This window comes from Apteryx mantelli, chromosome 3, assembly GCF_036417845.1.
Source record: "Apteryx mantelli isolate bAptMan1 chromosome 3, bAptMan1.hap1, whole genome shotgun sequence".
Taxonomy (NCBI): Eukaryota; Metazoa; Chordata; class Aves; order Apterygiformes; family Apterygidae; genus Apteryx; species Apteryx mantelli.
Window position 1 is genome coordinate 101,022,468 of NC_089980.1, and position 24,007 is coordinate 101,046,474.

At 40.9% G+C, this 24,007-nt stretch overlaps 1 protein-coding gene across 8 annotated transcripts in view; it reads left to right on the plus strand.

The window, feature by feature from the left end:
• Window positions 1-12,081: 12,081 nt before the first annotated feature.
• Window positions 12,082-24,007, plus strand: part of IBTK (inhibitor of Bruton tyrosine kinase) — a 68,937-nt gene continuing 57,011 nt past the window's right edge. For 7 of the 8 annotated variants that reach the window (XR_010883802.1, XR_010883803.1, XM_013948968.2 and 4 more), the window contains exon 1: window positions 20,385-20,972. Coding sequence is in view for 6 of the 8 variants with exons in the window: in XM_013948968.2 (XP_013804422.1) it covers window positions 20,649-20,972 (324 nt within the window). In the remaining 2 variants the exon portion in view is untranslated. The other variant, XM_067294059.1, reaches the window with a different exon arrangement.

The window sequence follows — 24,007 nt, forward strand, 5'->3', positions numbered from 1 at the left end:
TGACACTGGCTTTCTTCCAGTCCTCAGGCACCTCTCCTGTTCTCCATGACCTTTCAAAGATGATGGAGAGTGGCCTAGCAATAATGTCCACCAGCTCCCTCAGCACTCGTGGGTGCATCCCATCGGGTCCCATGGATTTGTGGGTGTCAAGTTTGCTTAAATGATCTCTAACCCACTCCTCCTCCACCAAGGGAAAGTCTTCCTCTCTCCAGACTTTCTCTCTTGCCTCCAGGGTCTGGGGTTCCTGAGGGCTGGCCTGAGCAGTAAAGACTGAAGGAAAGAAGGCCTTCAGTAACTCTGCCTTCTCTGCATCCTTCGTCACCAGGGCACCCACCCCATTCAGCAAAGGGCCCACATTTTCCCTAGTCTTCCTCTTGCTGCTGATGTATTTGAAGAAGCCCTTCTTGCTGTCCTTGACATGCCTTGCCAGATTTAATTCCAAACGGGCCTTAGCCTTCCTCGTCGCATCCCTGCATACTCTGACAACGTTCCTATATTCCTCCCAAGTGGCCTGTCCCCCTTTCCACTTTCTGTATACTTCCGTCTTCTGGTTGAGTTTTGCCAGGAGCTCCTTGCTCATCCATGCAGGTCTCCTGCCTCCTTTGCTTGACTTCCTACTCATAGGGATGCACCGCTCTTGAGCCTGGAGGAAGTGATGTTTGAATATTAACCAGCTCTCTTGAACGCCCCTTCCTTCTAGGGCCCTAACCCATGGGATTCCTCCAAGCAGGTCCCTGAAGAGGCCAAAGTTTGCTCTCCTGAAGTCCAGAGTTGCGATCCTACTTGGTGCCCTGCTTCCTCCCCGCAGGATCCTGAACTCCACCATCTCATGGTCACTGCAGCCAAGGCAGCCCCCGACCTTCACATCTTCCACCAGTCCTTCTTTGTTTGTTAGTACGAGGTCCAGCAGCACACCTCTCCTTGTTGGCTCCTCCACCACCTGTGTCAAGAAGTTGCCACCAATGCTCTGCAGGAACCTCCAGGACTGTTTGTGCCTAGCTGTGTTGTCTTTCCAGCAGATATCGGGGTGGTTGAAGTCCCCCATGAGAACCAGGGCCTGGGATCGTGAGGCTACTTCCAGCTGTCTGTAGAAGGCCTCATCGACTTCCTCATCCTGATCAGGTGGCCTGTAGTAAACACCCACAACAGTGTCACCCATGCTAGCCTGCCCTTTGATCCTTACCCATAAGCTCTCGACTCGCTCTTCATCCACCCCTAGGCACAGCTCAATACATTCCAGTTGCTCTCTCACATAAAGAGCAACTCCACCACCTCGCTTTCCTGGCCTGTCTTTCCTAAAAAGCACGTAGCCACCCATGACAGCACTCCAGTCATGCGAGCTATCCCACCATGTCTCTGTAATGGCAATGAGATCATGGCCCTGCGACCGCACACAGATCTCTAGTTCTTCCTGTTTGTTCCCCATGCTGCGTGCATTGGTGTACAGGCATTTCAGGGAGGTGATCGAGCATGCAGGTTTCCCAGGAGGGGTAAAAGAGGATCCTCCATAGCCACATCCCATGCGCACTTCCCTGGCTGCATTCACCTGCTGGAGGCATCCCGACTTGAGCAGTCTTTTGCCAGCTACCCTGTCACTATAACTCTCCCCTTCCCCCATCTTTCCTAGTTTAAAGCCCTCCTTACCAGGTTGGCCAACCTGTTGGCAAAGACCCGCGTGCCCCACCTCGTGAGGTGGATCCCATCTCTCCCCAGCAGTTGTCGATCTTCAAACAGGGTCCCATGGTCGTAGAAATCAAAACCCTGTTGCCAACACCAGCGGCGCAGCCAGTCGTTAACCTGGAAAGTCCGTCTCCTCCTCCTCTCATCCATCCCCCTCACTGGCAGGATTGAGGAGAAGATGACCTGGGCTCCCAGACCCTTGACCACCATCCCCAGAGCTCTGAAATCCTGCTTGATGGTCTCCAGTTTGCCCTTGGTGTCATTGGCGCCCACATGGAAGAGCAGCAGTGGGTAATAGTCCGAAGAATGGACGAGCCTAGGCAGTCTTTGCATGACATCTCTCACACGAGCCCCCGGCAGGCCACAAACCTCTCTAGACAAGAGGTCAGGTTGGCAGATAGATGCCTCCGTCCCCTGCAGCAGGGAGTCCCCCACAACAATCACCCGCCGCTTTTTCCAGGCGTTCCGGCAGGGCACAGGGTCTGCTGTCCCAGGTACTTCCCTTGCAGCCATGCCCATCTCCTCCTCATCCTGGAGGGCACTAAACCTGTTCTTCAGCTTCAGGTCTTCAGGAGGAGTAGGAGCCTTTCTCCTCCCACGAGCAGTGACCAGTTTCCAGTCTTCTTCTATGATGAAGGGTGTCACTCCTTCATCTTCAATTCGTCATCTGTCAGCGATGTATCTCCTTGGTCAGAAGAAGACAGAGGAACGTACTTTTAGGCAGTGTATGTGGTTGCCCAGCAGCACTGAGGGGTTCGAAATGAATGTCAGTGTAGGAGCTAGCTTGATTCTTGGAAGGCAAACTTTTATGAAAAGGAGATACAGTTATGAGCATATTGAGACACACCATAAACATATTCTATGGGCTCCCTTTCTTAGAGGTCTTAATCTCAGACAGGCCCAGGAACAAGTCCTTGAAGCTATTATCCATTTGGGAAAGAAAGCTGAAGAGAACGGAGTATTTTTTCTACTATTTATTGTTCAAAATATGATGTCTCATAAACACTGATGATTTTTTGGCCCAAAGTTCTATTAAAACTTCTGTTTTTTATTTTCAGTTTGAGACTCATTTTTGAGGGCAAAGCATTCTATGATGATAATCAAAACTGTGAAAATGTGAAGAAAAACCATTTGCCTAATTTTAAATTACAGGATCACCAAACTGAAAACCTAAAACTGTGAAACAGAATAATGAACACTTCTTAATGGACTAAACTTCATTAGGAGAAACCTTCCTTCAGGAAAAATACTTAAAAATAATAAATTGTAAGACTTTCAAAAATCACTTAGTAATTACTTGCTAGGATTTTAGTACAACTTAATAAAATTCTGGGTCTGTTGCTATATCACATTGGGATATGTAATTTTAGGGAATATTCCTTAAGAGACCTTTCTGCCAAACACTGGAGGAACTAAGGAGGACAACTGTTCTTAATTTGTTGATGGTCATCCACAGGAGGTTGACTACAAAAAAGAGATAGTAAATGTCCTGTTGACTGGAATTCATGTAGCAAAAATCTTTTCCCTGCAAAAGCCTTTTTAGTAAGACAGTGTCTGTAGACAGATACTATGTTTTATAAGATGAACTTGTCTTTTGTCTGTTAGAATGCTGTGGTTGCAACAATAATACCTTTAAAATCACCAATAATATATACTGTTACCGAACTCATTAAATAATACCATGTTTCAGCATTTAAAAACTAGAACACATTTGAGATACAGTCTAACAAGGGTCTATTTAAAGAAGCTATTGACTGCTTTCAATATTGCTAGAAGTGGCGTAAATAAACATTATAGAAAAGCATTGCATTTTCATGGCTGACAAACCTTCAAATCCTTATGCAGGCAAAGAAAATGGGTCCATAAAGTCCACAAAATTTCTGACATGACTAAGAGAGAACAGGTTTGGCAGAGCACGCACATTTGAAGACATTTCTATTTTGTTAAAAAATAAACTTGTTAAAAGCAAAACTACATTGTGTAGGCTACTTGGCTGATGCCTTGATCTTGATCTGTTTTCCCATGGGTGTCCAAGGCATTTCAGTCTTGTAAATTAACTAGCACAAACCAGTGTTCAAGAGCTAATCAGGAGTTATAGTTCATCTTTGCCAAAACATAAATAGGAACAAATCCTGCATCAGAGTTCAACACTATGCCAAGACATACTTTATCTTCATTATAAGTTTGGCAGCAGTGACTGTTACTACAGCACAGATTACATGGAGCACCTTAAAGAGAAAATTATTTCAAATCAAATATAAGCAGACATCTTGCTCTTATTTACTAGATGCAAGTTAGAAGGAACTTGGACCGAAATGTAAAGAAAAGATTTGTATAGATATGTATCATTTTGAATATATCTAAGACATCTAATGCAAAATTTTGGTTAAAAAGTCTACATGGAAGATTATCATCTGGAGACTTACCTCTAAACTGATTTGAATTTCATCAGAGTACCCCAAAATATGTAATAATAGGCAAAGGAATGGATGCAACTGTGATAGGGAAAGAGAAAGCTTACGCCTCTACCCCTTTATATGACTGGGAGTTCACAATGCACCAACCAGTGCTAGTAAAGGAAACAGAAGTCCACTTCAGTATTGTTACCTGGAAATAAAAAATTTGAAATAATCATAAATAATTACATCAAACTTGAGATTACTTTATAAAAACTTATACATTATTTGCATCTATGAAATCTACCAAAAATTATGCATGCTCTTTGTAAAACCAGAACAAATCACAGAAACGATCATTTCCAATGTGACTGCTAATGAACAATTTCACCTAATTTAATTTCAACAAAGTTTTAATAGCATATGAAAATGCAATTTTTTATAATGCAAACATGCTTATCGTAAGTAACTTTAAAGGCTATGACCATGGTTCCATGATGGGTCATAGAAAAATATAGTGTGTATTTACACACAGTAGAATGGCAGTTCATAGATATGTTACTACTTGGGTTTTGTTATTAGAATCCTCAACAGAAACTCAGACAGATGTACTGAAGCTGCTAAAATTAAAGTTGAAAACTATTAATCATAAATCCTGAAATATTTTGTTAAAAAAAATTCTAAACATTTCCTGATACATATTCCTGTCTGGAATATAATGTGCATACACATGACCTTTTTAAAGTGGGCATAGTTGACAGCTGGATAGGTCGGAATTACCTGAGAGGAAAAATGAACTTTTTTAATTTTAAAGGTTTTTTCAACAATTTGACATAGTTTTGTTTTAAAAAGTGTAGAAAGAAACTATGCTTTTCTACTTTTATATTTTCCCTTGTGTTTTCATTTGTAATTTCTTCATACACTAAAGCAAAAGTGAATCTCAAATTGCAAGTACTGAAGTATTTAGCATTTCTTATACAGGCTTTCATTCATAGGTCTCAGCATATTTTATATAACCACAATCATTTTGCAGTGCAGCCGATGGTGAGAGACAGGCTCATGCAAGTGGCAATTTAAAGCAAGTAAGTTAAACTCCTGTTTTGAGCAGTCCTAGTAGAGGAGCCTATTCTCACTGATTCTACATGGAGACAGACCTCCTACCTTACATGCCCAAAGGGAGGAAGTGTGACTAGTCTCCTCTCTTTCTGACACAATAGTTTTCCCAAAGATATTCAATGAGTCGCTGGCACAGCTGAAGCTAGCTCAACAGAACAGCCTTGAGCTCTTGGCCTGCACTCAACATCTTCTTATATTGTGACCATTGCATACCCAACCCTTAATGACATAAACTAGAGAAAAAGCTCAGAATATGATGAAAACAGTGGTGCTATAAAGTTTTCTTTACAGAATGACTCTGCTAAGCCTGTGAGCTGCTAACCAAATAAAATTGTGGCATCATCTGAGTGTCAGAAGAGCTTTTAGACTGTAGATGGCATTGCAAGGTAAGTGGAAAGGTGTGTCTACTAGCTCTGGAGATTTTATTCTCTTAAGCTTTTTAATCTCCCAAGTGCTCTTACGTAACTGAGAAGACTGAGAAAGAGGTAAACTAAGGTGAGAGGAGACCTGTCCAGAGATGATGTAAAGGGAAGGCCATGCTCTCTTTGCCAACCTACCATTTAATGCTGTTCTGTTCCATTTGGGGAACTGACACGTTCCAATACAACAATCATAGCCCTGTAGAGCCCTTAATGTTTCACCGGGTGGTGGGTCACTGCAAATGTGGATGGGAGCAGTGACTCCAGCTGCTCCTGGCTCCCCTGGGTCACAAAGCCACAGCAGGACAACCCAGGTCCCCAGACACCACTTCAGCTAGGCCATGAACTCCTGTGGAGAGCATGAATTTAGCCAGCTGAGAGTGCAGTGGCAGGCTCTGAGGGACAGGCTGCATGCCCATGTCTGCTGTGCTGTGAAGTGCATCCTGGCCTGCTACGCTTCGCACAGCATGTGGCAGTACATGGGCATGCTCTTCCACACAGACCGAGCACAGCTGGACTGTGCCCTTCAGGTGCTCTCCGACATTGCTGCTGCCAGTCTTTCAGAGTGCCAGACAAGGGTGTCAGGCACCTTGTTCAGGGATAGCACCAACACAGACCAAACAAAACATCTGGGCATTCATGGCCATAAAAAAACAGCGGCACTGTAAACAGGATGCTGACCTACTCTTTACTAATATTTTTTAAAATAACTTTTTTTTCTTTTCATCATCAGTACATGGCAAGAAAGGCAGTGTCTCTCCCTCTGTTTCCACAAATTCAGAAGCTATTAACAGATCCTCCATGCCTCCTAGCCCCCATCATCCCACCTCTCCTCCATCTGTGAGATTGCCACAGGACCAAGTGCATTATTTGTGACAGCTAAGGAGTAAGAGATGCACACTGGAAAGCCCCTAGTAAGTCCAAGAAGACATCTCTGGTTCTGCTGTCCTTCTGTTCATCTCTCCCTTCTAGAGGAGGGTAATGCTCTGAGGTAGTCTGCAGTCTTGCACCTTCCACTCAGGAAGGTCAGGGTGGGAGGAAGATGTGCAGGCAAGACAGACCACAAATTGAATTTTCTTGCTGTGCTTATACCCATAAATTCCCCACAGTGTAACATTGTGTTTAAAATCATACTGTTCTGCAAAATACTTAAAGTCATGACAGATAATGTCCATTTCATATGTATTATAGTTTCTGACTGTATTAAAAATTATATTCCAGTCACTGAAAGCAGCTGTCTCTTGAACAGTTCTCACAAATAACTGTCTTTACTTTGTAAGGTATGCAAATACCATTTCTTTTTATGTACATTGTGCCTTTTTCCACAGGCTTTTGCAAAATTGTTTTTTTTTCTTGCAAATACAGCAATTCTGTACAAAGGTGGGACAGTGATTTCCTACCATGTACAGCTCATATTACTCATGATAAACTACCCTTTCTGAGTATCTGGTCTAGTATAAAAACAGAAAATACACCTTGGATACCAGAAATGCTCTCAAGGTCTAATTAGACAAGATGGAAATCTTAAGAATTCAAGAAGAGATCTCAGCATCTGGCATGTCACGGCTATAAGGAAGTTCCTATTCTTGTGAGAGGAAGAACCTGCTTTGCTAGAATCATGGCTTGTTGAGTAAAAGGTCCTGGGTAAGCTCCTGGGTACTCGCTGCATCTTCATTTCCTACTTCACCTTCAGAGGGAAACTGAGTGGACTTCAGGGAGTCCCCATAATTCACCACCCTCCTTTCCATGCTATTTTATCTTCAGATTTCTTCTCCACTTTTTCTCAGACAGTATGGGTACATGGAACTTAGTAACCCTGTCTCTTTGAGTAAGAAGATAGGCTTTCTTAAGCAAGACACACACATTCTTTATAAATTTGGAGATGCTTTACTGGTATGAGAATGCTTCTTTTGAGTATGTGGCTATCTGAGAAACAAATGTTTAGTTTTTTTGCATGGAAAAGCACAAGCCTTCCCTGTACAAGTTGTTATGTGAATCTTCCTCTATTAGTTCTGTGATAAGAATTTCACAGTATTTTACATTCTTTTGCTCTCTTTAAGTCCATAAAACAGAAAGACCATCTGCATTCATGAGGAGCTTATTCAGTATCAGCAGTAGGTAAGCCTAGAGTTGATTAATTTTTTCTTCAGCTGAGGATATTACTGCTGCCAATAAGAATTGTTACTCAAGGCTCCAGAGGACACTGATAACAATTAGGCCAGCTAAGGCACATAAACAGAAATGTGAAGGGGGAAATCCGTCACTAGACACTTTAGCTGAAAAGGAATCACAGAATCACAGAATTATAGAATCAGAGAATGATTGAGGTTGGAAGGGACCTCTGGAGATCATCTAGTCCAACCCCCCTGCTCAAGCAGAGTCACCTAGAGCACGTTGCCCAGGACTGTGTCCAGACAGCTTTTGAATATCTCCAAGGAAGGAGATTCCACAACCTCTCTGGGCAACCTGGTCCAGTGCTCTGTCACCCTCACAGTGAAAAAGTTTTTCCTCATGTTCAGATGGAAGTGTCTGTGTTTCAGTTTGTGCCCGTTGTCTCTTGTTCTGTTGTTGGGCACCACTGAAAAGAGTCTGGTCCCATCCTCTTGACACCCTCCCTTCAGATATCTGTATATACTGATAAGATCTCCTCTCAGTCTTCTCTTCTCCAGGCTAAACAGGCCCAAATCTCTCAGTCTTTCCTCATAAGAGAGATGCTCCAGTCCCCTCATCATCTTCATAGCCCTCCGCTGGACTCTCTCCAGTAGTGCCATGTCTCTCCCTGGCCACGCCCTGTGTTTCCAGCCCTCTGGCGTATCAGCCACTCCTCCCAGTTTTGTATCATTGGCAAACTTGCTGAGGGTGCACTCTGTCCCTTCATCCAGGTCATTGATGAAGAAGTTGAACAAGACTGGACCCAGTACCGACCCTGGGGGACACCGCTAGCTACAGGCCTCCAACTAGACTCTGTGCCACTGATCACAACTCTCTGAGCTCTGCCATTCAGCCAGTTCTCAATCCACCTCACTGTCCACTCATCTAGCCCACACTTCCTGAGCTTGTCTATGAGGATGTTATGGGAGACAGTGTCGAAAGCCTGGCTGAAGTCAAGGTAGACAACATCCACTGCTCTCCTCTCATCTATCCAGCCAGTCATTCCATCAGAGAAGGCTATCAGATTGGTTAAGCATGATTTCCCCTTGGTGAAGCCATGCTGACTACTCCTGATCACCTTCTTGTCCTCCACACGCTTGGAGATGGCCTCCAGGATGAGCTGCTCCATCACCTTTCCAGGGATGGAGGTGAGGCTGACTGGTCTGTAGTTCCCTGGGTCCTCCTCCTAAAAAGGAAAAAATACAATTACTGTTGTTTGCTATACAGACTGGACTTTTCAATTACTGGCTGAAAAAGTAATTATCCTCTTTTTTCAACATTCAGAATCAATCTCAGAAATCTGTTATGTGATTGTTACAGTAACAGCATAAAGTGTAGAGCCCATTTTTCCTTACTGTGACTTACACCTCCTCTTTTAATTCTTACATTATCTGAAGTCTGGTGCAGCAGACAAGCCATGCAACTTTACCTCAATATTTCTACATACTATTCTGGATGGATAGATATGATTCATAAGTTGCCAGAAATTTGTCTAACTGGGGTAATGTCCTCCCTATAGCCTAGTTTCATCTCCCCTGGCCTTAAATGAGTACCACATTTGGAGCACAGTCAATCTCCAATCCCTCAACAGTCAATGAAAGAGACACATACTAATACAAAACATACATTTTGGAGGCTAATGAAGCCTCTCAGAATTGAAATTCCTCCTAAAATTCTATGATTTTTGACTTTAAGTCTAGAACTGCTGTAACAGGTAAAAATGGCGGTGAGAGATACATTTTTTTCCCATAAGATAATTAGATGCTTATTAGTGATAATTCAGACCTTTCCACTGCTGACTGAAAAAAACAGACAGACAGCTCCTAATTGTCAGGCACTTACTACATGCTTCAAGCATTTACAAATTTGACTGTTTGCAGAATCCAGTTAGAAAGACTTCTCAGTGACTTGTTATTAACTTTTCATCTTCATTGCTTTTAACTTTTTCTGAAAGGCTTAAAATGGTGTATTTTTTCCACAACAACATTGTCGTTTTCCATCGGTTAAAAACCCCCCAGTAACTTAGACAAAGGCTCAACTTAACCTGTTTGAGCTATTATTGTGTTATAACGAGTTACCTTAGCACCTTAAAATATCTTGGCAAATCAAACTTTATTATCCTGATTCTGCTCATGATATTCATCAGTAAGATGCTTTTGCAGAGGCAGAGCAAGATAGCAGGAACTTCTATTTTTGACCTATGAGATGGAGACATTTAAAAAAAAATCTCAAGAATAAACAATAGATAAAGTAGTTAATATCTTATTTTTCCTCAAGATAGTTAAACACCTGCAAAGAAGATCAAAACTCTTGCATATAAACACATTACTAAAAGCTTGTTGGTTATTCTGTCAAGTTTTTGGTTCACCCAGAGGGACTCCATCAAGTCCTATTCGTGAATCAAGTTTTCTATTCTTCGTGACAGTATTTTGAGCTGTGTGAAAGAGTAAGCACCTAAAGTGCAGTCCAGCTTGTTAGAAATTGTTTTTCTCATATATAATCTTTTACTGTTGTCTTGGGTCTTGCTGTATTTTAAGCCTCTTGATCTTGCCACTGTACTGTTTACCTCTCCAAAGGATGCCTGTTTCAGTTAGTTGCCTGAATTCATTATTATACAACAAAGCCTTTTTTATGACTGACTTCAGCTGTATTTGGATCTCCTCATTACCCCACATGGTCATTAGCGTCTGCAGGCCAGCTGGCAATTTACTTGTAGAAAGGCCATTTCTGGGATATGCTTATGACTGAAGTAGAAAGCAGATGATCACTAGGAAAATAATGCATAAATAAATTTCACACAGCATGCAGTTACCAAGGTGAATGACTGTTAGCAAGCTGAACCTTTGCACAGTGAAATAGAGAAAGCAGACTGCGCAGTTCACATTAACAGGGTCATATGACATGGGTAAAATTACCTGTGGTTCACCTACATTCAACTTCTACTGTTTTTTTTTTTCCCTCAGATTGGTCTGTGGCAGAAGAACACAGATAACTTTTTCCAGCTTCAAATGTTTTGTGGCTAAAAATTAACCAGGTTGTTTTTAACTTTTTGCACCACTCTTCACTTGCACCACTCAAAGGAAGAATTGTGGCTTTCACAGAAAGGCATAGAAAATTTGGCCATTGACATTAATATGGTCTGTATTCCCTTTCTACTTTGGAAAAAATGATGTGTGGTTTTTCACTCTGCATTTTAAATTATATACTGTTTGTCTTGTTTCCTAGCCTGCCGCTCCAAGATGTTAAATCCTAATTATGTTCCAGATTAATCTGTAATCAGCACCTCCACTACATCATTCAAGTCATTAATTAAAAAGCTGAATTGAATTGAGCCCTTATGGAGTTTACTTGAGAAGCCCACTGAATGAACCATAGATAATTACCTTGCGAGAGCAATTTTTCAAATCCTCATGCACATATGAAGCTTGCTTATGAAACTGCCCTCTGGTTAAGTGTCAAAGGTCTCACCAAAATCAAGCTGTATCACATAAATTAGGCCACTGACTCTGTCAAAGAAGGAAATTACATTGGCCTAAAACAACCTGTTCTTGACAAAGCCTTCTTGACGCTGTCACTTCAGTATTTTCTAGAGATGTGCAGAATGATTATCTATTTGCTTTAGTGTCTTCCTGGAAGCTAGGAGAGGTGTTGGCTTGCCTAGAAACCCTTTCTCCTTCCTCACAGCCAGGCACAGGCACAGTGCTCCTCCTCACTTTCCCTGCGATAGATAGCCTCTGATTTTCAATGAGGTTAACAATGCTTCAAAGACAGCTTTTGCTTTTTTGCTTAGGCAGGCATGCGTTTCACTTAACTACTCCTTAACATGCTCTTATAATATTCCGGCCAGTGCTTCTAGTTACATATTAAAAATATTTTAGGTAAGTATCTGACCATGATTTTATTTTTTCAATGAAGCCTGACAGGAAAAGGGCACAGAAACACCCCACCTTTCTCCCATTCATGTGCTATTTCCCGATACACCTCTACTCCCCGCTTTTCCCACTTTCTTCTAATTATTTGCACCCCTTTCCTTGCTGCGTATGCAATGTACCCCGCCAACCGCCCCGCCCCGTATGTTAGCCGTTTCCGTTTGAACCCTCCCGCACCGCGGGGCGGCCATGACGTCACCGCTCCATTCCCCCCGTCCCCTGCCCGGCCCGCCCCCTGAACCCGGCCTGTCAGTCAATCCGGGCTCCGCCGTGGCGGAGAGGGGGCGGAGGCAAGGCGGCAGCCGCAGCCAATGGGCGCGCGAGGTGGGGCGGCGCCGCCGCCAATCCGCTGCTTGCTTCTTTGGGGGTGCAGCGGTTGTTCTCCTTGTGCCCCGCTCTACGTCGTTGGTCCCGGCCGTTGCCGCCGCCGTCGTGTGAGGGTTCGCGCGAGCTGTAGCAACCTGGCCCTGCTCCGGTGTCACTGAGGATGAGCCGCCGCGCTGCCCAGCGCGCGTCCCTCCCCGCCCGCCCCAGCCCATTCATCTAGCGACTGGTGAGGGCGGGCCGCGTCCTCCTGATGTGTCCGGGGCGGGGGTGGGGTCGCCCGGCTGAGGGGCTGGCCCGGGGGACGGGACGGCGGCGGGGGCTGGGGGAAGGGACAAGGGCCGCTGAAGGGTCGAGGCCGGAGGCCCGCGGAGAGGCCGGGGCAGGCAGCCACGCAGGCTGGGAGGGGACTTGCTGCGAGGCGGAAGAGCGGCTCGGCCGCTTGCTTTGCTGAGTCTCTTCTGTCGCTCGCCGCCGCCCGGCTACGTGGAGATGTGTAATGAGAGTCAAAACGGGCATCTTCCCCACCCTCCGCTCCCGCCTCTGCCTGGCGTTTGGAAACTCTTCAGCCTCCCCCCGGCAGCCTCTGCCTGGTTTCCTCAGCTGGAGATTCTCGGGAGGTCTCTCGTGTTTCCGAAGTTCTTGGCGATATTTCTCTGTGGCCTTTGGTTAGCAGCTCTCAGTGTTACTGGCTTTGGACAGCAGCGTAGGCAGCAGAGAGCTGAAATCTTACAGTTTGTTTTAAAGGATGTTTCCGTGCTGTCTTCTTAGGGGCCAACCGCTGAATCTTTAAAATCTCGTCCTTTTTTTTTGCTGAGGTGGTCAGTCTGTCTGTCCTTATAGAAAATGACCACAACTTGTGTTTGTGGTAGTTTTTTTGTTTTTTGTTTTTTTTTGAGCAACGGTTGGTGTGGTTACTCTTTAATAATACTTTGCTGAATATTCTGAGTTCCTCACCTCTTCTTAAGACTTGATGTATTTATCTGATATAGTTTTAAGTACAGTGAAATACTAGAAAACGTTTTGCAGTTCATTGCTGTTGATTTGTGTTTTATTGACACACAGATTAACTGAAGATCTAGAGCAAGGTCCCTGTGTGTTGTGGAAGTGCCTACAACTGCACTTACTATACTTTTGTGTGTACCGCTTTTTGTATGTTCTAATTGTTTGATAGTGTCAAGTTATTAACTATCATTAATTTTATCTGTTTCTAGGTGTGCCAAGCACAATATTTTGGTTTACTGTTTATTTACTGTTAGCATGGATACCTTGTTATTTCTGACAAATAGATCAGCTCTGAGGTGTTGTAGCTGAATTTAGCTACCAATAGTGTTTTGGTGTTTGTTACAAATTAAAGGCAGACACATCTGTGTATTGTTTGTTAACACTGTTAGGAGTAAATGCACTGGAGTTGCTGGATTCTCTTAGAAGATATAATGCCAAAAGAGCTGAATTACTGAATGTCTCATCCTGGTAAAGATTATACTGTCATTGCTATGACAGCAGAAGTTGCAGAAAGTCTGTAGAGCACCTCTAAAGGTCATCTGCCAGGGGATACCAAGTGGTGACCAGAGGCCCATGGCTCTATGATCAAAACAGCTTGGATCTCCCAAGGGCCAGGAGGCGTAGCAGGCGTGGTGGAACCCAGTATTTTTTTAAATGAAGTTGGATTTTGTCTGAATCTTTACATTTAGTCAGTTCACACTTATTTAAAACTTGCCATTCTGAGAAACATTCTGACAATTCTACAACACCTGTGGGTAGCCTCATTAATGTTCAGCTTAAAATTTTAAGTGCTTCCTGACATATAACCTTAATCTCCTATGCAGAACAGATGGTAACTTATCCCACTGTCAGGGGTAATAGATTTTTTTTTTTTTTTCTCAGTCCTTTTCCTCCTTTTTGTAACAGCTTTCTTATTTGAAGATGCTGTGGTCTCTAAAAAACACAGCTGATGAAAAAAATAGATCCAATTTAAGCCTGTATTGAGATTGTTTTCCAAATCTTCTGAGTCCTAGTTGTTCTTTCCGAGATTTTCTACTTGTCTACTTTTCTTAAAACTTGATGTTAAACTGCTGGTAGATTGGTGTTTCCCCTGTTCTGCTTGTATATTTGATCAATTTTTGCCTATGAAATATATTGTATGTTCAGGTGTATTTTTCAGGGGATTGAACAACATAGATTTATGCTCAGACTTCCAACAAACACGCAGAGAATTTCTGAGTAGGTTAGACTGTGTGTGAATATGTAGTATTCTGAGTAGAAATTAGTAATCTAACTGTTCTTTAAAGCCTTGGAAAATGTGCTGCTTCAAGCTGAAGGGTGTGTTTACTGTTATTTATCTGGCAATTCATCTATGTTCAGTGGTTTCTTGGAATGTATCCTTGAGGATATATTGCTTCAAGTTAGTGCTGTTTCTTATATTACTTCCCAGTTTCAATGTGTTAGTCACTCTTGTCAGGTTCTAAACTACTTTTTAAATGTTTTTTAGTGAAAGTTGCCTTTAGGCAAGAATACAGTCAACAGAAAACCCTGGAAAATCAGTAACAAATAACCTTGACTTTGATTCTGTAAGCTTTAGATTTGTCTTTTGATTAGTTTACTAATCATGTAGCCTGCATTGTGAAGTTTGTTTTGTATACAAATATTTTCAGGATTTCCATGCTATTATGGTTATAGGTCTTCTGTGATGGTATGAAACAAGTGTGAATGGACCTACTGGAAGAATATTATTAAACATCACCATGCTTGTTAAACAAAACAAGAAATCTTTAAGAACCCCCAATACCTCTGTAAGGATGGGCTTACCTACCTGAATTGGAGGATCTTGCCAGTCATAACTGTCTTCATTTAAGTGTCTAGCAACTTAGTATTGCAAAGAATATTGAATGGATTTTTCCTTTCTAAAAGCCATAATACTTACACTATTTGAAAAAAAAAAAAAAGAAAAAAAAGGAGGGATTGTTGACAAAACTGTAGGTTTTGTGTGATAAATTATCCTTTTATACAGTAATTTCATAGGAAAAAAAATCCTGTAAATAATAGGAGGCATGCTTTTAATACCTGGTTTTTTTAGAAGTGAAAGCTATGCTAAATGTCTAAGTAAATTCTACTGTATATCTTAAGGCCACCTGTCCTCAAGTGCTTATGCTAGCAATAAAAACATTATTTTTGGTAGTAATTAAAAATGTTCAGATTTTGAATTTGTGGAAAGTAGAGACCGATATTTAGTTGTGCTGCAGGAGAACCAAATACTAGATAGTTTTCCACTAAGTGCATTCCTGATGTAATACCACTAAAAATAATAATAATAAAAAAAAAAAAGGGAAAAAAAAGTGAATGGAATGAGGACAGGTTAAACCAGTTTCATGGTCAAATAAAGTCTTGAGAAATATTTTCTTAATAAAGCTTCCTGAAGCTGGATTTCAAAGCATTGTCACTAATTTAACAATTGAATTACTTAATGCAGCACACACGGAAGCTGCAAAACCAGCTATCTGTCTTTAAACAACACAGAATTCTGAATATGTGAATCTCTTCTACCTCTTTTCTCATTCCCTCCCCTTTTGGAGATCCTTGTCTCTTGCGTTCAACCTCTATGGAAATACTTTTAGGAAAAAAGATGATTGGGAATGTGTTGATGGAAAATATGATCTTACAGATACAGGAATGAACATTCTGGCATTTTTCTTCATCTAGTAACTTGTGATACCTCTGTGCCGAATATCTGGGCCTCATAGAAATTGATGCTGAATGTGATCTGCCTTCATTGGGCTTGACTTCTGAAAGACAGTGACTAAAAAAACATAAGTTGTAGGGGATCCTAAGGATGCTGCTAGATCAGCATCTATTTGCTCTGGCTTAATAATTATGTTACAATGTTGTTTTATGTTACCAGAACATAATTGATATATGTTTGTCTGTGATGGGATACTTTGAATCCAGCTTGAGAGCATCTTGGATAAGAAAAAGCAAGTAAACAGAACCCTTGGACCAAAAGATCACTAACACACCAGAAGTCCCATGTAAACAGCTTTTGATACACTGAGAGATTTCTAGAACTCCACAGCAGTAAGCTACTTCAGCCAACTCTGTTCAGTTTTCCCCTTGTTTCAACAGAAAATCTTAAGATTTCATCTATCTGGTCCCTCCTGTTCACAGGAAAAGAAGTCTGTCATGGTCACCCTTAGTTCTTAAGATATTTCTTAGCTTATTTTTACAGATGTTTAGAGTCTTAGCTATTTTCACACTTGAGAGGTGTGAGAGCTTTGATTTTTAGACTGTTTTTTAGCAAAGAAAAGTGCCAAATCTATTATGTGCTCTCTGAGGGGAAGAGCTGAGTAAGAGGGCTCTACCTACTCACTTCCAGGTGGCAGGATTCTGCACACACTTTGTTGCTGTGTAGGAATTGCCTCCAGCTTGGTTTTAACCTTTTTTCTTGGGCTGTGAAGTATAGTAAATAGCTTGTGCATCTTGGGGGCTAGGATAGGGAAAATCTAGAAACCCACTTGCTGCAGAAATAAAGACTAAAACTTCTTTGTGATACTCTGGGTGGTGTTCTAATATCTCCATTTGCTGTTTTTTTTTTTTTTTCTCCTGAACTTTTCTTTTAATGAAATTGTTAATTAGATATGCATTTTTTTAAAAAAGAACTTGAATTCCAACACATAAAAATGTTAAATAGTTTGAAAGATAATAATCTTATTTCTCTCAATAATTACAGCATTAGGAAGAGACTGGTATTGTAACACGGATGTAATTAGCGGTTAGAAGCCTATAGAAATATCTGCAAATAAAAACAGATGCATAGTTGAGGGTGACATGTTCTAGATGTTTAAAGTTTAAAAAATGCTGGTACTACTCCTGTTTCATGCTTATTTTAGGTTTTGATCATTCAGCTGGGACTCAATATACTTTAGAGCTGAGCATTTGGGCAGCAATCACAAGGTTTTCACACAGATGTGAGCATCACTTTACAGTACTGAGGCCTTGATTTTTAAGGTTTCATTTAAGGACCTATTTCATTTTTGAAAATAGTTAGGTTTGATTATCAACCCATTTTAGATGGTAGGTATAATAACATAACAGTGTTACTGGTGTGCAAGTCTATCATGGAGGGAGAAAAACTTGATCTAAAGCTTTCTGTCTCAAAACTTAAGGTACATATTAATTTGTCTAGTGTTGTAATTTTATAGGAGAGCGGGGTTAGAATGACTTAGAAATAATTCAGCAGAGTCAAATTTCAAATTGTTGCAATAAATATCACCACAAAGGAGTTAGTATGAGTTAGGAGGAATTTTATTTCTAATTGCGGACTTCTTACTGTTAGTATATGGTTTGTTGTCTGCAGTATTTTAGTGTTTGGTATCTTAAACTAGAGTTCAGGTGCTTTAAAGAAGCAGTTTTCCCTGCCCTTTCTGTTCCCTTCTTCTTACTGACACAAGTTCTTGTGGAACCAGGGGCAGGGAATGATTTACTTTCTTCTCCATCATTTTCCTCATTCAGTTCAGTGTCTTAAAATGGATGTGTATGTTTGGCCAAGGGAAAGTATGGCATGGGCCAAGTCAGGACTGCTTCTTTAGGGAGTGTTGCCATTTCATACTGGTTTAACTAACAGCTTAGTCAACTCTATTTTGTGACTCCCTTGAGTAATTTTCACTTTACGTTCTTTTTATTTTCACTTTACGTTCTTTTTATTTTCACTTTACGTTCTTTTTATTTTCACTTTACGTTCTTTTTATTTTCACTTTACGTTCTTTTTATTTTCACTTTACGTTCTCTGTAGTACCAACAGGCAGGTTTTAATGAAAGATGATATTTAAGTTGTGCTTATAGAATGAGTTTTCCCACATGGGCTATAATCTGAAGCCTGGTAGCACAGACAGTGGTAGCACTGATTATGATCTTTTAAGGGTTCTCTAGAGCATGGTATTGAAGGGAAGAACGTAACTTTCATATAGTGATGCAAGGCTAATGTAAAATTTATACTTCTTCCACAGAGTGATTTTGTTGCCTAGTGGAGTATTGATGAAGTATGACAAATTGATTTGAGTATAGTAGCACTTTTGATGCTTTTCCTATATATCTCCAAATATTTTAAAGAATTATTACTATTTAGAAGAGTAATGCATTGGAGATTTGAGGCTGTTGATAGCAATCACTTGTCATACTTTGTTTTCTTGGGGCAGCAAGTTAGGCTATGTTTCTAAAACTAAGGCTTCCTTTCCAGGATCTAACAGTGGTTCACTTTTCTGAATGCTTAGACTAGAAATAAAAGGTTACTGGAGAAGAATGCATACAAGTGTAGGTTAAACTTCACGTGTTCTTGCAAAAGTCTGCATGTTGTTTGGAAAATGCCCTGTAGGGTGAATGGAAGCTCACTATGACAAATGTAAACTGAATTGTTGTGGTCAATTTTTGTCTTTGAAATACGTATGAATGTTACTCCTGGCTAGAGATGAGTGACTAAATTTTAGTGAATAAAAACTACTATTACATTTTTCATTTGCCTGCTGTTTAAAATTGTTTTGAAAGTACGAACTGAATAACTTTGATCTATGGATTACAATTGCAAGTATTTAATCTTTCCTGAATCGGGTGGAAAAAAAAATAATCGTTTGAGGCTTTGTTATGAAATGTTTAGGTGAATACTCTTGGTTTGGAATTGTTTTTTTCCTTGAAAGTTTAGATTCCATTGCTAGTGTTTGCTTTAAACTGATTGCCTAAACTTGGTGGTGATATCAATATTAATTCCTAAAATAGAAGGAGAAGGACTGGTATTTCTGTTTTCTCTTCCAAGCAGACAAAATAATCTTTCCCTGACGTGTCTTTGCGGATAGAGATATTAATAAAATATGGATATGTATTCAGTGCCTGAAAAACGATGGACGCTAACTTCAAAAGGCTTTTTGAGGGAGGGTAAAGACTGGGGTGTACTTATAGTTGGATTTACAGTGACTGCTGAGTTGCAATGATAACATCTTTTTTTCTGAGGGTTTGTTAACATTCTTGGTTTTATTTATCCTTTTTCCATGACAGCATTTTTCCACTCTGCTTATTGGTAGAACAGTTTTAAATTCCATATTGGATAGCAAGTGAAAACATCAATGAGTTTAACAGAATGATTGAATATTACATGACGCAGTTTGAAACTTATGCTTGAAAAGATTGAAGTCTGAAGTTTTTTGGGGACTGAATAGCAGTTCATACTTAAATTGTACAGTGTATCAGTGATGTGCATAGTTTACTCTTCTATTCTAGATGGTTTATGTATACTTTTATTGTGCTGTTCATACTTTGTGTACTGTAACCCTTTTAACTGCACTTGTTTAATGGTCTAGATGAATGCTTCTGTCAGGCCTTCCTTACTTTTGAGAAAGTATATGCCAAAAAAGATGAATATACTGAAGATAAGTATGCATAGATATTCAAAGAAATGGCTATATGCCCCAAACAATGAATATATTTGAATGAACAAGAATTTGTATTTTCCTCCTGCTCTTTCCTCCTCCCTTAGCCCTTCCAATCCAGAACTTCATTTCTTCCTGCCTATTCCAGGAGCTTTAGACTGTAGCCCTGCATGAGTAATAAACATCTGAATTCGCATCTCTTGACCAAGTTGCTTTTCTTTGCTTTTTTTACCTTCCTTCTTCTCACCTTTGTCAGCATCTCTGGCAGCTGTTGAGAGGAGCCTTCCTATTGATTCTGCAAAAATGATTCAGTAGGGAGATGGGTAAGAGTTCAGGCCAGGGAAGAGAAAATAGGGCATAATCCTTTTTGTGGTGGCTAGGGGAAGCTGGTGATCCCTCCCTCCTCCTGGGTGGGACTGACAAAGTTTTCTTCAGCCAAGGTGTACTCCATACCTGTTGGTTTTGTTTGTTTTGGAATTTTTCCCAGTAGTAGTTCAGTCCTTGCTTTCTGATCACAAAGTAACTGTATAATTAGGCAGTAAACTAGCAGGGAATTAACGAGGCTGGGAAACCTCACTTTTTTTTTTTTCCCCCTCCCTCCAGATGCCTTTTTTTTGATCCAGTTCACCACATAGCCTCAAAGAGTTATGTCAAAGCAAGGGAGGGAGGTGCCTTTGGAGGCTGGGGTGGAGAATAGTCATGGCTGTGTAAACAGGCTGAATGCCTGAGTGTGAAATCAGATGGGCTGAGGCAAGGTCAGTTAACCCTTGCTGCATTGCTCCTGTACTTGCAAGCTTAGGTCCATACACATTTAAGTTGGCACAGTTGCTGGAGAAAAGAATTTTTGTTGGCTAATCTGTTCTGTTTTGTTCTCTTTCAGGTCTCCCTTGCAATTATGGAGTTTTAGAAGAATAAGATAGTGTGGAGGGGGAATCCCCCTCTCCACACTTGAGGTAGTTCGCTTTTGGAATTTTCTATGGACAACAGTATTTGTTATATACAATGGTGAAATAAGACTCCTAAAAATATATATTTATAAATATTTATTTTGATCAAGTGCCAAACATAACAGTACAAAGATTTCTAATGGCAGCTCAATAAAACTGGATTTAAATTGTTGGAATTACAAATTTCTGAAGGCACTGTATTGTGTACTGAATTGGAGTGCCTTGAAACACTTAATGATTGTTCCCCTTAAGGAGAAGAGCAGCTTCAGAAGTGAAGATGAGTTCTCTCATGCCAGACTGCACTTTGAAGTGTCGTTCTCTACAGCATGCTTTGGATGTTATTTCTGTAGTTACCAGAGGAAGCGAAGGCCAGATCAAGGCCTTTCTCTCTTCTTACTGCTACAATGCTGCAACTATAAAGGATGCTTTTGGTAGAAATGTTCTCCATCTTGCTTCATCTTGTGGCAAAAAAGGTGTGCTCGATTGGCTGGCTGAGACCAAAGGAGTCGATCTTTTGGCGAAAGACAAAGAGTCTGGATGGACAGCTTTGCACAGAAGTATATTTTATGGATACATTGATTGTGTTCTGTCATTACTGAAGGTGAGTGTGCAGCTCTGATCTTCCTAATGAGTGATTTGCAACATTTTAGTTTTCCTTGGTATCTATAACTTTTAGATTTTTATTGATTAGTTCAAAAGTTTTTTTCTTTAACTTGGCTCAAAGACTCTTGAGGGTTGTTGTAACACTATGTTTAGATCACAGTGCATTAATTTACTTGAAGCTTGTCCCTGTATCCATAAAAGATGTCTCTTTGCCCACATAGAAGACAACACTAAGTAATTAATCCCTGACTGATTGTGGAATTCCCCAAAAGACTGGTTTGTGTAGACAGTATCAGGGTCAGGATCTTAGTGTAATGTGAATTTGACATCAGACTAAGGATATTGTAAAAATAGGCTCTTCAACAATTACACCAGTTAGTATTCTTAGAAAACATAATAAAAGCTTAAATGGAGTTAGTGATGAATCTTATGTTTGAGTGATAAGTACTTCAAGATACACAGCATTTTATTAAGTTACTTCCAAATGCATTCTTGTTTTAACCTGGGCTTTCACTCAGTCGCCCTCATTCCTTTCTGACAATTGCTGTTTCTTCCTTACCTCTTAGCAAGTTGTGTTTATTTTTGATTGCTCTTCCCTCTGTTCATCCCACCCCCAGTACTGCAGCAGGAAGAGCTACATGTAATTGAGATGTTTGAAGTCCTTTTAACCACATGAGAAAATGAAATATTTGTGATTCAGGGTACTCAAAAGCAAACCTGAGGAGGATAACTTAGGCTTTTGAATTCAACCCTTTTATTTTAAAAATTGCTGTGACCAGACATATGTAGGTGTTAAACTCTGCTCCCAACAAGTAGCTTAAGCAAAATAGCTGTGGATCCAGTAGTTCTTAATTCTTGAAAGTTTAAGTGTTAAATGCGTATTTCACATTCTGCACTCTCTCATAATGAGGAGCTTTTCCTAAAAATTGCCAGAAAGTAGGTGTTTGTTTCCTGAGGATTATATATGATTCTCTTCTCTAGAACTTGAAAGCTTTGTGTGATGTTTGAAAAGGTATTCAGTCCTTTGTGTGTATGTATCTACATCTTTGATATTTGCTTGTATGAGGGCTGTACTGATATCCCCAAATGTATTTTATTTTTCTATTAGTTGCATAAATGAGTGAGTCTTTCTGACAGCTAGCTCTGTTGATATTCCTCTAAGAAGCAAAATGAACCAAATTATATAGAGTGCTCTAGCTTCCAGTTCCTTAACTCAAATCTCTTTGTGGTACTGCATTGTGAAAAGCATGTATTCCTTAAGATATAGCAATGACAAGAAGGGATCTTAGAAAAAAATCATAGAAAAAAATCATAAAGTAGTTGAGGTAGGAGGGAACCTCTGGAGATCATCTAGTCTAACTCGCCAGCTCAGAGCGGAGTCAGCTACAGCAGGTTGCCCAGCACTGTGTCCAGCTCAGTATTGAATATCTCCAAGGACAGACTCCACATCCTCCCTGGCAACCTGCTCCAGTGTTTGACCACTGTTACAGTAAAGTTGTGGGTTGTTTTGTGTGTCTTTTTTTTTTTTAATGGAATTTCTAGTATTTCGATTTGTGCCTATTGCATCCTGTTACTGGATACCACTGAGAAGAGTCTGGCTCTCTTTTCAGCACTCCCCTGTCCTCCCTCCCGGGTGTTTATACACATTGATAAGAGCTTTCTGTGAGCTTTTCTCTTCTGGAGGCTAAACAGCTCAGCTCCCGCAGCGTCTCCTCATGACAGATGCTCTGGTCTCTTCATCATGTTTGGGGCCTTTCACTAGACTCTATCCAGTACGTCCATATGTCTCTAGTACTGGGGAGCCCAGAGCTGGACCCAGCATCCAGATGTGGCTTCACCAGTGCCGAGTAGATGGAGAGAATCACCTCCCTCCACCTGCTGGCAACGCTCTGCCTATTGCAGCCCAGGATGCTGTTGACATTCTTTTCTGTGAGGGTTCATGTTCAGCTTGTTGTCCACCAGGATCCCCAGGGCCTTCTCTGCCAAGCTGCTTTCCAGCAGGTCAGCCCCCAGCCTGTCCTGATGCCTGGGGTAATTCCTCCCCAGGGGCAGGACTTGGCATTTCCCTTTGTTGAGCTCCATGAGGTTCCTCTCTGCCCATTTTTCCAGCCTGTTGAGGTTCCTCTGAATGGCAATGCAACCCTCTGGTATACCAGCTACTCCTCCCAGTTTTGTATTGTTGGTACACAGTACTGTGTTTTTTTTCCTCACGTAGTGAATTAACACCAACACCTTTGTTAGTAGGTTTCCCTTAAAATTTGAAAAATATATAGTGTTATTCTTTTGGCTAGTGTATTTTCAAATGGAGTTACAGGTTAAAATTCACTCCTGCTGATGTGAATGGCTGTCCTGTCATTTCTGAATGGAGTGTGCTCTCTTAATTTTGGTATTTCATGCCTTTACCTCTCAGATATGAAATTCTTTAAGATTTTCTTAGCCCTGAGCTGTGGTCCATAAGTACAGCCCTATTATCTATCGGGCTCTGCTTAGGGATATCTGCAGTTTTTTCCTTCAAGGATCTGACTGATGATGTTTGACTTTCTTAAAACCTGTGCTGATAGCAACACTTTCTTTTGTAGTGAGGACGCTGTATGTACAGAGAAAATGTTCCTCCCTGTATGAGTTCTGTAACAGTGCCTAGTCATATTTGAAGCTTCAGAAGCACAAGTGCCGGTGTCTTGTGTAGCAGTTGGTGTCCCCTTGTCTTTTCTCAGTAACTGTGAACCACTGTTCCCTGCTTGTCTTCAAAGGCATAGTAGGTCTTTTTTCTCACTTCTCTAGCTTGTCAAAACTGATTTTGTAAGCTTGCTAATACAAGAAAATGGATTCTTCAAAGCTGGTAAATGCATTTTTGGTAAGCACTTGCCCCTTTTAGATGGCAGTGCTTTGTCTTCAGATGTTTCCTGTGTGTTTTCCTGATTACATCTTATTACACAATCAGTATTCCTACAATAAGATCACAGTTAATAGATCAACATGATGCGTAGCTGAACAGAAGAACTGCACTACTTTTTTCAGATTCACTTACAATTG